Source organism: Rhamphochromis longiceps, linkage group LG15 (genome assembly GCF_057381845.1).
Source record: "Rhamphochromis longiceps isolate RC_006_pf linkage group LG15, R_longiceps_female_GT1.1, whole genome shotgun sequence".
Classification (NCBI taxonomy): domain Eukaryota; kingdom Metazoa; phylum Chordata; class Actinopteri; order Cichliformes; family Cichlidae; genus Rhamphochromis; species Rhamphochromis longiceps.
In genome coordinates, this window is record NC_140571.1 from 25,675,885 (window position 1) to 25,688,616 (window position 12,732).

Here is a 12,732-nt window from a genome sequence, read left to right on the forward strand (position 1 = left end):
GGTTCCTAAAAGCTGTCACCTGATTTTTACTTCTCTTCAGTTTCTCACTCACTTCTCATTCTCCGCTCTGTGTTTCCAGGCATGAACCAGCCCATCGACTTCTTCGTTGGAGACGTGAGCTCTTACACTCTGACCAACCTGCAGCCTGGAACCACCTACGACGTCAAAGTGCTGGCACAGTACACCAGCGGCGTGAGCGCGCCGCTCATTGGCCAGGGGACGACACGTACGTACAGGAAGCGTAATTAGACGCACAAACTGCTGATTTATTTCAAATGTCGCTCATAATTGTTTCTTAAAAAACTCACTGGACCTTGGCGTCCTCTTGTTAACCCCTCCTGATTTTTCACGTCCAGTCACTTCTGACACTTTAACTTAGGACCAGAGAGAATCCCAGGATTTATCTGATGTCTTTTCAGTTGCTCAGATTTGTTTCTGGCTGACTGAGATTTGGACTTAAAGGCATGTTCACACCTGTTTACTATTTTGTCTGGTTATATTGGCCTCAGGTGTTTGTTAGTTTTTTTCAAGTTGGCACGATTTGTTTGGACAGTAATTACTCTCAGGTGTGGAACAAAACAGCTACACCAGGAGCCCTGAAAAGAAATGGGCTCATGAAGTGAAATACCAGTCAAGTTTCTCGCTACCTAAAGTTACTCACCTGGTTCCATCAGGCAGTGCAGCTAACAGATTATCAGATGTACTCTTTTTTTGTTTGTTTGTTTTTGTTTTGTTTTGTTTAGCTAAACAGTTCCTGTCTCATAGAGAATCTCTATTTTTCATCAGTTGTTAAAAGAGCTTAAAAAAACATGAATCGTCCGACATATGAACAGCATAAACCTCCACTGTGCTTAAACTCTGATTTTTTTTTTCAGTCTACCTGAACGTAACCAACATTGAGACCTACGCCATCGGCCACGACAAGTTCTGCATCAAGTGGACGCCACACAGAGCGGCCACGTCTTACCGCATTAAACTCAACCCAGCGGACCGTAAGTCACCTCACATCACTTTTTAAATATCATAATCAGCTTTTGTGTGTAATAATAGTAATGTAATAATAATAGCACTTAGACCTTTTCTATGTAAGTCTCTAAATGATCCAAAACCACATGGTTGTGTAACATGTCCTCGGATAGATCACGGAAGAGAACCTGCAGTGATTTTCATCAGAAGTTTCTGATATTTCATTTCTCTGCAGATGCATTAATCTTGTGCTGTGGCTCTATCTGCCAGTGATCCTGATTCAGAGTGACATATTTAAATTGATGCATGTGGTAAAGTGTGCAATAAGACTCCCATCAGATGTCTGAAAACATATCTGCAGATGAGATCATCTCTGCAGATGCTGCAGAAACTGTTTTGACTCAAACATTTTCTTGTAATTTCCTCCCTGAGGCTGTTTAAGTTCAGGCCTATTTTCGGTTATTGATCAAAAAAGATGCAAGTTTTGGCCGAGACTGAAGGCGCCCGACCACCAAGCTTTAACTCCATCTCTGTTTGCAAAGATTACATCCTTTTCAATGACTTTGGAGTGTCCGAGGTCCATCTGGTTCATACTCGCACGTGGAGATAAAGTATCCATGTTTAAATATCGTTATGGTAGTCATTAGGCGTTCGGGCTGCCAGAACAAACACGGGTCTGTTAGCGTGAGGCAGATGGTGGTTAACCGCTACCATAGGAGCCGTCCCAGTGAGACACAGCAGACGCTCAAGTCAACAAATCAGTCAACTGTTTGTTCTCAAGTGGAAATGCAAACAGCGGTCGGAGCCAGCGGTGAGATGAGGGGGTGGAAAAACGGTGAGCACGGGTCTTCTGCCTCCATGTTTTAACATCCGTGGTAAGAAGAGGAACATGTGGTTCAGACTCTAGGCTATCTGATATCCTGCTGAATAGTCTGAGGGCTTTTATTTTGCCAACGCACTCTCAGCTCGGACCTGAGTGCATCTTTGCTCCCGATGAAAGAGGGCCACCGTTCTGGAGTCGATCTCTCTGAGAGGTGTGCGTGTTTGCACAAATTAATTTACATGATCGATCACAACTTGTTGATGTTACTGGGCATATTCTGAAGATATCTGCAGCAGCGGAGCTGCGGGGAGCGTTGAATCCGACTTACTTGAAGTGCATTTGGGACAGCAAAACGCCCGTGCGATAAACACGATTTGTTTGTTTGCTCTCGCAGAAGCGCTCAGAGTAAATAAGAAATCTTATTATCAATTTATCAGCAGCCGAGACAAGCAGAGAGATAAACATTTCACTGGAAGGGTCAGGGTGCTCTGTGTGTAAAGTAATCTTTATTTTCTTCGTTTAGCAACAAAAAGTCCACTAAACTACAGACAACAGTCATGAAGTGTGGTTGGTCAGTGACTATGAGGTCACAAATCCTGCAAGGGCTTTCAGGTAGTTTAAGACGTGCTCAAAGAAACCTTTCCTCTTTTGGAAACTTTCTGCAGTCCTCTGAGGCTCACCCACTGTCTTAAGGTCTTAGCTGGAGCCCATCCCAGCTGTCAGTGGGCAAGAGGTGCAATATTAGGATCAATACCAGGGATCAATAAAGTATTCTGATTCTGATTCTGATTCTGATTAGAAGTGGTAGACTACCCAACATGTATACTAAAATGTACAGGGATATTAATTTGTAAGTGTTGGTGAAGTGATTGGACGAGACTGCCTTTAACATGGAATTGATTTCAAATACAAACACAGATGGTTTAAAATGGAACTAGAGCCATGAAAATGCTGCAGAATAAACCTCCTTTGTCCCTCATGAGGCTGAAACGGACACAGAGAGTGCCAGCGTCACAAGCCAGCAGGCTTTGGTGTTAATTTACAAGCCAGAAACATAAGCACCTGGGGAAGTAATCTTTGACTCATTAGTAATAATTATTAATGCTGTCATACTCAGGAGATGTATGAAGTGAGTAAAAATCTTAGTTTTCTTCACAGGAAAATTTCAACATGATTCAGGGTCCAAACTGTGTAAAAGTCACTGGTGTGTTTTACAAGGGCATGACGATTCAGCCATCTCGAAAAAACTCGTGACTGAAGAACATGAGTCAGTGTTTCCCTCTGACAGGAACCAATCACACTGAGCCCACAGCACCTGGAAATAAACTCTAAATGAGCCGATCGGGAGGTCGAACCTTATTAAACCTCGATGAAACTTTTGAGCACATTCAGAAAAGTCCATCATTTAATTTAAGACCACTCCACTGTACTGTGATGTGTTTACATGTGTTTTTGATTCCTCTGTAGCATCCAGTAAAGGACAGCATGAAATCACCATTCCCGCCGGCCTGCCTCAGTACTGCTTCGACGGACTCTCTCCCGATGCTCTGTACACCGCAACTGTCTTCGTTCAGACGCCAAATCTGGAAGGCCCAGGAGTCAGCACCAAAGCGAGGACCTGTAAGTACTAAGAAAGTTCTGCAGTGAGGAGGAAAACTCTAGAAAATCGAGAGAATTCTGCCCTTAATAAATGCACAAAAACTAGAGTGTGTTTGAAATGTGACCGGTCTGGTTCACTGCTGTGAAAACGTGAAGTGCAGTATTTTAATCAGAGAATCAAACCAGTGGCAGGAGCACAACTATTAAAAGAGAGGTCGGGTATTTATACCTTGTGGGGACATCTACTTGACATAATGCTTTCCCTAGCCCCTTACCCTGGCCATGAAAAATGAATGCCTAAACCTAACTACAACCGAATTGTAACCCTATCACTAAATCCACATTTTGAGTCTCAAAAATGCCTTGAAACTTGTGGGGACCAGGATATTGGTCCCCACAAAGATATGAATACACACTCACAAACACACACATACACACAATACATGAAACAAACATAAAGAAGAGAACAACAGTGTACTGGAGATAATGAGTCAAATTTAAAGTCAAAATATATAAACTTCAAGACAGCGTGGTCTCGGGCCGGAAAACAGGTGTAGTTTAATCAGGCAGAACATCTGAAGCCTTGAGGTCATTTTTAAAATTGCCTTTCTTTCATTGAATGAGACCGCATCCTGAATTTGGGTCAATCTGAGCAGCGCGACAAACAAGAATAACTTCCTGCACTTTAATAATTAAATTAAAGCATCAGGGTTTTTGATCTGGAAATATAATTTCATCAGTTCTTTAAATAGTGATAAAATACTTTGTGGTCCAAATGTCCTGCGAGTGACATTGTCCACTTCAGCTGTCTCAAGTTTTTTATATTGATGTTTTAACTTATTTATAAAATGCAACAAAAATATTTAACAAATATAAACACTGAATGTAAAGAAGAATGTAAAGTACTGCATGCAGTGCTGCATGTGGCAGTCGTTACATGATTGGCTGGAAAAATCCTTTGTGCCAGGCAGACAGCTCAAAGGTTTTCAAAGTAATCCAACCTGTTTAAGATGTCATCTTATGTTGAAGGGAATATAAATAAAAATGAGTTTAAACTCGCATTAATCTGTCCTTCATGTATTCTTAGTACAAACCAACAGCATCTGCATCACTGACGGAAAAACACATAAAAACACGTCCCAAGTGGATCAGCCCACCTTTCCAAAGAGAACACGATCGTAGTAACAGCTGCGTGGCTCCGACACGCCCACTCACAGTGCAGTCATGGTGTCTGAGACATGAAGCACGATTCCAACTGCGAATTGCATCATCTCGCAGTGCGGCTCCAAAACAATGACTTCATCACGCGCCGTGTTTACACCGATTCTGTATTTATTACAAATATGTTGATAACATTTTTTTTTTTTTGTGTTTTTTGTTTTGTTTTGTTTTGTTTTGTCTCTCACAGTGCAGGAGCCAACTCCAGACCCAACAACCCCGCCTACTCCAACAGCTCCACCCACCATCCCCCCTGGATGGGCAGGTAAGCCTCTAATGACATCCATAATCCATAATCCAACTGAAGGCGAGTTGAATCTGAAATGCATTCTTGTGTTTTGGTTGATGAGACATATTGCAGCCCACAATATGTGGCCAACGACTTGTTTGAAGGTTCAATTTTCACATTGTGGCTACCACCGTGATTTCTTTCTCATTGGTAAACATTTGTGACCCAACGGTTAAAGTTCTTTAATCTTTAATTTAATGCTGATTCTTTATAATCTTTATAAAAACTCACCCTGCATACAGACATCATAGAGGTCGAAATTTTTCAGGTTGTGTACGTGTTTTTTTTCTCCTTTTCTCTAAGGACTTTTGTAGTCTACCTCAAGTGGCCATTAGTGGAACTTCAGTTTCAGCACACCCTTTTAGCTGCTTGGTGTTCCAGGTAGATGGGATGTCTCTCCAGCCTGTTTTTGGGTCTCCTCTCAACTGGGCATGCTCAGAAGAAGCAGCTTTTTTTCAGTGACTGTCTTAGCAAACACCAGCAGCTGTTAACTGTTGCTTTACATGTCAAACATTTCTAGTAAATCCTGTTTTCCCCCAGTCTCACTGCTTCTGCTGACTCTGCTGTTTCATTAGGCCTGCGCGCTGCTTTGCAATCTCAGATGTTTGGAGACTAAAGGTGCATTTTGGAATCTGTCTCCAGAGTCTTTGCCTTTTTTTCCTAATAAAACAATATAAAAAATACAAATAATAATGAATTTTGACAGCAAAAGTTACAAAATCAGAGTTTAGCTTGGGTTAATAAGGCTTCCATCTGTCGGCTTCTCACTGGGCCAATTCTATGTGAATCATCTCCCAATATTTCCCCAAGAAACTCTCCCAGGACTGAACGGATCAAGTCCTTTCATTCAAGCTCGGCCGTGTTTGGAAAATCCTTGACGGTGACTTTGTGAACGCAGAGTCCTCCTGGATCCAACTCGGACTAGCGGTGGATTAATGGCCACCACATGTGGGCCCCGCGGGGGAGCGCGCCCGTTAAGAACCAACAGCTCAGGTGTTGAAAAAGAAAGCGAGTGCAGTCCAGAGAATTTGTTTGTGTCCTTTGGTGCTGTGTGAAAGTTGTTTATAGAGCTCAGAGCAGGCGGAGAAGATAAAGAGGGGTGCATCACATGTGGCCAAGATTCTTTAAAACTTTTCGCCCAATTCGTTTTCATGTGAGAGGAACGCATTAGGGAGAGCTTGGTCCTTATGCAGACCAAATGTTCCCGGTTTTATTTTGCCAGTTTGTTTGTTTTTTTTATTGGTGGGACCCATAATTATCGCGAACGTTTCTATCACGGCATTTGTCTCAGGCGTTTTGTTTTGTTGCACACTATCAGCTGACTTTTTTAATGTGCTCCAGCTTGCTAATTATGCCATGTTATGATGCAACAACTGGCCTGTGGACTCATTGACTTTTTTTTTTTTTTTTTTGCCTCAGTCTGCAAAGGCGCCAAAGCAGATGTGGTGTTCCTCATCGACGGCTCGTGGAGTATCGGCGAGGAGAGCTTCACCAAGGTGGTGCACTTTGTCTCCGACATGATTGCCGCTTTTGATGTCATCGGACCCTCAGGGATGCAGGTTTGTGCTGAAAACACTGACAGTTATTCCCTCTGACAAGGAGGAGTAGTGCACCCGGTGCAGTTCTGTGTTATTTATACAACAGTTACCTCACAGTGATTTATATAGTGAGACCCTGCAATAAAAAGTGCAAAATCTTTGTGAAGTCAAATGGGCCATGCAAGGCCAGCGCAGGCTATAACATGCTCTACCTACTGCACCTCCACTCAGGTAGCTCCCTCACATCAACCACTACTGCACCATTTGCAGTAGTCAGAGCAGCCATCTACTCCGAGCGGTTGACAGTTGAGGGGTGAAAAGGCAGAAAAGGAGAAAATAGAGAGACGAGGAGTAAAAAAGAAACGCTCAGTGTGTCACAGGAAGTCCTCCCCGCAGTCTGAGCTTATAGCAGCATGGCTAAGGGAGGATTCAGAGTCACGTGATCCAGCCCTAACTATATGCTTTTGCAAAAAGGAAAGTTTGAAGCCTAATTATAAAAGTAGAGATAGTGTCTGTCTCCTGAATCCAAACTGGGAGCTGGTTCAACAGAAGAGGGGCCTGAAAGCTAAAGGCTCTGCCTCCTATTCTACTTTTAAATACTCTTAGAACCAGAGAACACAGAGAACACGTACCAAGCCAATGAAATGCAGTTAGCATCTAACTAGCAGTGCATGAAGGTGTCTTAGCTACATGTAAATTAGCATGTCTCATGGAGATGGTGATGCTAAAAAGTCTTTAAGTTAAGATCATTTAGAGGAGACACTCAAAAACTTTTCATAAAATACAAAAGAAATCTGCTTATTTTTCTGATCAGATTCCAAGAAAATAATTAAATAATAAGAAAATAATTCATTCAATAAAATTTCACCTTTTCTGTTTGTCTGAATTAATGAAATCCCCCAAAATCCTGCCAGAAGTTCTCATCTGCACTGAGTAGCAGCTGAACAAGCAAGTATGTGACAGTGCTTGAAACCCAGACCCAAATAAAAATGGCTTAAACTGAGCTGGGGGAGGCAATGCCGTGAATGAAGCTGAGCTCTGCATGTCTCATTAATTCAGAAACCTTTTTTTTCTCTCGAGTGAATGCATTACACTTCCGTACCCCAGCATCATCCAGTGGTGGTTTTGTTTTTATTTTCACAATGGAAACCTCATGATAAAAGAACTTCACCTCAACAGGAGGCCAGGGGTCTTATAAAACATCCGCCCTAATACGAGAATTCAATCAAGTGTAATCACTAACAGCCGACAACAAGACAAAACAAGAAGGAGGGAGATGCAAATGAAATAAAGGCTATAAAAGCTTTCTTGGCGATGCAGAATTTTTTCCGACCAAGTTTTGCAGGCATTTAAAGAATCGGTGATTATATATAAGCCTGTTCCAGAGAGAGGGAGCTCTGGATTTAAAGGTACATTCATGCTGACAAGTGTGACAGCATCGTATAAAAATATGATTAAAAGCCCGATGTGGTCCAAAACCTCTGTAGCTGTCTTAATTATTTCACACTGACACAAACCTCGTCTTCTTTAAAATCATCCCGGGATGCTATAATGGCTCATATCCCCAATCAGGATAAAATGAACAATCCTTGAGTCTAAGATAGTATTCGTTGGGATTCTTTTGCTTCTATTTGTATTATATTTTAGCCACAGAGCCAAGCATCTGTTTCACTAAATAAGTAAATCCATTAGGTTTATATTATTAGCTTGTTTGACATCCCTTAAGGCAGTTTCTTCTGACAGTCCTCAAAGACTACTTGGCCCATCTGGATGAGAAAACATTTTGTTTGCTGCACAATAAAGCGGATTTTCATTCTCTTACCAAAAATACTAGTTTCTTAATCCATAAAAGATGGTTATGAGAGAAGACTGATTTGTAAGCTGCTCCACTGATTTAAATACTGGTAGATGTATAGAATTGGTCAGTGTATGACTGTGCGAGGGGAGACAGCAGTGCATGTGCATATTTTCTTTAGAGAAGCAAGCGGATATTAGAAACATGTATGTTCTGTGTTGTATAATGATGCTGTAGCCAAATGTCTGTCTGCGATGCATTTGTGGGAGGGGGAAAAAAGCATGTGTAAGTTCTTATCTGAACAACAAAGTCAAACTCGAGCCAATGTCTGGTGGCCAAATAATTTTGTTGGAGGGCCAGTTTTTTCCCTCACTGACCCATTTACTTTTTAATTTCTTGAGTCATTTCTTTGTCTGTCAAAAAGATTATGCAAAAATGAGATTTTATAAAAGTTTGTGGGGAAGTGAAACAGGAGGAGCCCGTTAAATTCTGGATACAGACAGCTTTCTGTAGGAATTTCAAAATGAACCCCTTAACTGGATGTGTTCTCTGAGTCCCCTTCAAGTTATTCCGTGTTTTTATACATAAAGGCCATCTTAAGCTTGTTTGAAAGTCCTTATTCCCCCGTTGCTGTGCTGCGTAATGCTGAAGTGTCTGCATTGCTCTCCCATCACGAGTGAAAGTCGGCTGATCGGGTCGATCTTGTAGCTCATAAGTGTTGAACAGTTACTTTTAGTGAGACAGGAAAGACTTCAAAATCAAGTCGACACAAATGACACATCGACATTGGACCAATACTTCTCATTGCTTTAGCACTGTGAGCAAGCTAGATGCACAGTTTCAGTCCATGAAGTTTATAATTCATGTCACTCCCAGTCAGACCAAACTCAGTCTTTGCACTTTGACCACTTTTTGGGGGAAAGTGCACACTGGGCTATGCTGTAGATCAGGGGTGGGGGAATCTCCAGGCCTCAAGGGCCGGTGTCCTGCAGGTTTTAGATGTGTCCTTGATCCAACACAGCTGATTCAAATGGCTATGTTACCTCCTCAACATGCCTTGAAGTTCTCCAGGGACTTGGTAATGAACTAGTCATTTAATTTAGGTGTGTTGACCCAGGGTGATATCTTAAACCTGCAGGACTCGGCCCGTGAGGCCTGGAGTTCCCCACCCATGCTGTAGATTGTGCAGTGATGTATAGTTGCCATAGATGCCATAGATTCCACCCATCCATCCATCTATGCTTATCTGGAGCCAGAGCCTACCCCAGCTGTCAAAGGGTGAGAGGCCGAGCGTACACCCTGGACAGATTAGGAGACTGTCACAGGGTCAACACAGAGACACACAACTATTCACAATCACGTTCACACCTGCTATCAATTTAGAATCACATGTTAACCTAACATTCATGTTCGTGGACTGTGGAGTACCCGAAGAGAACCCACACAGGCATGGGAAGGACATCTGCTGGATTTGAACCCAAGACCTTCTTACTGTGAGCGATGGTACTGCTGTGCTGACCAAGGCTATACATTTAGACTTTTAATCAAACCTAAACAAGAAAACAAACTCCTCCAAATCAATTTGATTATTTTCCTACATGACATTTTTGCAAATATGTATAAGACTACTACTGTATTGAGAAATGTTGAGTAACAAGAAAATATCACAGCTCATATTGTTAAAAGGAGCAATAGTAGCTCAGAGGGTTACACAGTTGCTTCACAGGAAGAAGGTCCTGAGTTCAAACCCTGGTAGGGTGTCTTGTTCTGGAGCTTTGGTTTCTCCCACCAGTAAAAAACATTCTCACAGAAGAGGCTTAATCTCGAGTTTGTCTCCAAAATGTGCCTGTTAAACTTTATTGAACCAGCAAGTCAAAGAGACGGAGCTGAGATATTTGGACGTTTGCAGAGAGGGGATAATGGATGTACTGGACACAGGAAGTTTAATGTGGAACACCACCGAGGAAGTTCATGGATGCAGTGAAGGAGGGTTGATGTGACAGAAAGGATGATAAGTCCCTAATTTTCTCATTATTTTCCACCCAGGTGTCATTTGTGCAGTACAGCGACAACGCTAAGACAGAGTTCAAGCTGAAAGCTTACAAGGACAAAGGCCTCGCCATGGCCGCGCCTTCTTACATTCGTTACCGAGGAGGAAACACCAAAACAGGTTTGATCTCATGCTACAGGCCACAGGTACAGATCCAAACAAGAATCTGCTGATCTGACACAGTTTTCCTCTGAGCAGGAGAGGCGCTGAAACACACTTATGAGAAGGTCTTCTCTCTTGAAAACGGGATGAGGAGAAATGTCCCCAAGGTGGTGGTAGCCATCACTGACGGACGCTCTCAGGATGAGGTGAAGAAGAACGCCGCCAGGCTCCAACACGCAGGTAGATGTCACACAAACGTGTATCTCCATGCGAGTGTGTCCCAGATGAGCTCTGTTACAAACAGCTGTAAACAGACTGTTTACAGACCAAACAGAAGCAGCTGGTTCTCATCAAAATTAATGAAACTGTGCTGGATAGAATTTTCAATAATATTTTGTATCCATTTTTGGGTATTATTACCTGTTTAGACTCTTACTGGAAGAATAAATGAAGCCGATAAGCCAAGAGTCTGTTTGTGTTCTGACTGCCTTGGTTTGTGCCGTCCTCAGGTTACAGCGTCTTTGCCATCGGTGTTGCTGACATGGATTTCATCGAGCTGCAGCAGATTGGCAGCAAACCCAGCGAGAGACACGTTTTCGTTGTGGACGACTTTGACGCTTTCAACACCATCAAAGAAAACCTGATCACCTTCATCTGCGAAACTGCAACTTCCTGTTAGTTTAGAACAAAAAAGACAAACGTTGCTTTAACATGTGTTTCAGTGAATTAATTTCTGTGTGTTTTTGTCCACAGCGTGCCCCTTAATTTTTGTGAATGGATTTACTTCACCTGGTAAATACAAACTTTAGAGAAATTCATGACTTATTCACTGTTTGTCTGGATGAACTTGCAGTTAAAGGCAAGCTCCTGATTGGTTGTTTCAGGCTTCAGGATGCTGGAGGCATTCAACCTGACGGAGAAGACCTACAGTTACATCAAAGGCGTCTCCATGGAACCCGGCTCCTTCAACAGCTACACAGCATACAGACTTCATAAGAACGCCTTCCTGACTCAGCCTACTACGTGAGTCTCACGGGTCACAGGCTTATATGCACCCAAATGTTTCACATTACTCCTCATTTACCTTTGCTCTTTACAGTCTAAAACCTCTTAAGGTTTTGTCACTCATTTTTATTTGAGCACCTTCTCTTTTAACTTTGAGCTCTATTTCATAGACTTTGAAAGCACCGTGGTATAGCCTTTGAGGTCTATACCACGATGCTGGAGAGGACAGTCAGCCTGTTAGTTAAACCTCAGATTCAGGAGGATCAATGGTTTTCGTCCTGGTTGTGAAACGTTGGACCAGCTTTCTATCTTCTCAAAATTGTGTGAGAGTGTGTGGGAGTTTGCCCAACTAGTTTGCATGTGTTTTGTGGACTTGGAGAAGGCATTCGACCACATCTGTCAGGGCATCCTGTGGTGGGCACTTCGGGAGTATGGGGTGACCGACCTATGGCTATGAGCCATTTGTCTGTGTACAACTGTAGTGAGAGCTTAGTTCGCTTTGCTGGTAATAAGTCAGACCCGTTCCCAGTGAGAGTTGGTCTCTGCCAGCCCTGCTCTTTGCCACAAAAAAAGACAGATGGCAGAAGGTTTCCGCTTTCATCGGAATCTGGACTCTGGTCTTCACAGATGATGTTGTGCTTTTGGCCTCATTAGGTGATGAAATAGGGTGGTTTGCAGCCAAGTGTGAAGCAGCTGGGATGAAAATCCGCACCTCTGAAGATGGAGTTCCCACTCTAGGTCAGGGATGAGTAGTTGTTTAAATATCTTGGGGTCTTGTTGACGAGTGACAGCAGAGTGGGTTGGGAGGTTGACAGACGGACTGAAGCAGCGTCTGTGTTGATGTGTTAATCAATGTATTGTGGTGGAGAGGGAGAGCTGAGTGCAAAGCAAAGCTGTCCATTTACCTGTTGATACTGGTGCCTCCTAGGTTAGGGATTTCAAACCTATCCCACCAGAAAAAGGTCCTGGGGCAGATCCAGGATACGCTGGAGAGATTATACTGTACCTCTTGGATGGCTTGGGACTGCCTCAGTGGATCACTCGGATTGTGAAGACACACCTGGAGCCTGAAGTAGAAAGCCCAGCTTAACACGGAAGCTGATAACAACCATCAGAATACTTGTTATATCTGACTGAAGTTTGAGGTTTTGTGAAACTAGTGTATTGAACGTCCTTCATAGTCTACGGCTCTGTCTGTGCAGTGCTGGGATCAGCAGTGTTCATACCAGTGCTGACTGGTCAGAATGTGTTTGAGTTTTTAATGTGCATTTTAAACTGAATCTTTTCTTTCAAAAATGCGAGTTTCCGAGGTTTTCTGTGACATGGCCTGATTAAGTTACCAGTTTC

The 12,732-nt window shown here is 42.7% G+C and overlaps 1 protein-coding gene across 3 annotated transcripts in view; it reads left to right on the plus strand.

Moving 5' to 3' along the window:
* The window catches only part of col12a1b (collagen, type XII, alpha 1b), a 151,852-nt gene that overhangs the window by 104,898 nt on the left and 34,222 nt on the right, over positions 1-12,732 (plus strand). For all 3 annotated transcript variants that reach the window (XM_085381195.1, XM_085381194.1, XM_085381193.1), the window contains exons 50-59: positions 80-226; positions 876-992; positions 3,257-3,409; positions 4,797-4,871; positions 6,315-6,454; positions 10,275-10,398; positions 10,477-10,620; positions 10,890-11,054; positions 11,134-11,172; positions 11,265-11,403. In XM_085381195.1, coding sequence (XP_085237321.1) covers positions 80-226; positions 876-992; positions 3,257-3,409; positions 4,797-4,871; positions 6,315-6,454; positions 10,275-10,398; positions 10,477-10,620; positions 10,890-11,054; positions 11,134-11,172; positions 11,265-11,403 — 1,243 coding nt within the window. The remainder of the gene's footprint in view (positions 1-79; positions 227-875; positions 993-3,256; positions 3,410-4,796; positions 4,872-6,314; positions 6,455-10,274; positions 10,399-10,476; positions 10,621-10,889; positions 11,055-11,133; positions 11,173-11,264; positions 11,404-12,732) is intronic.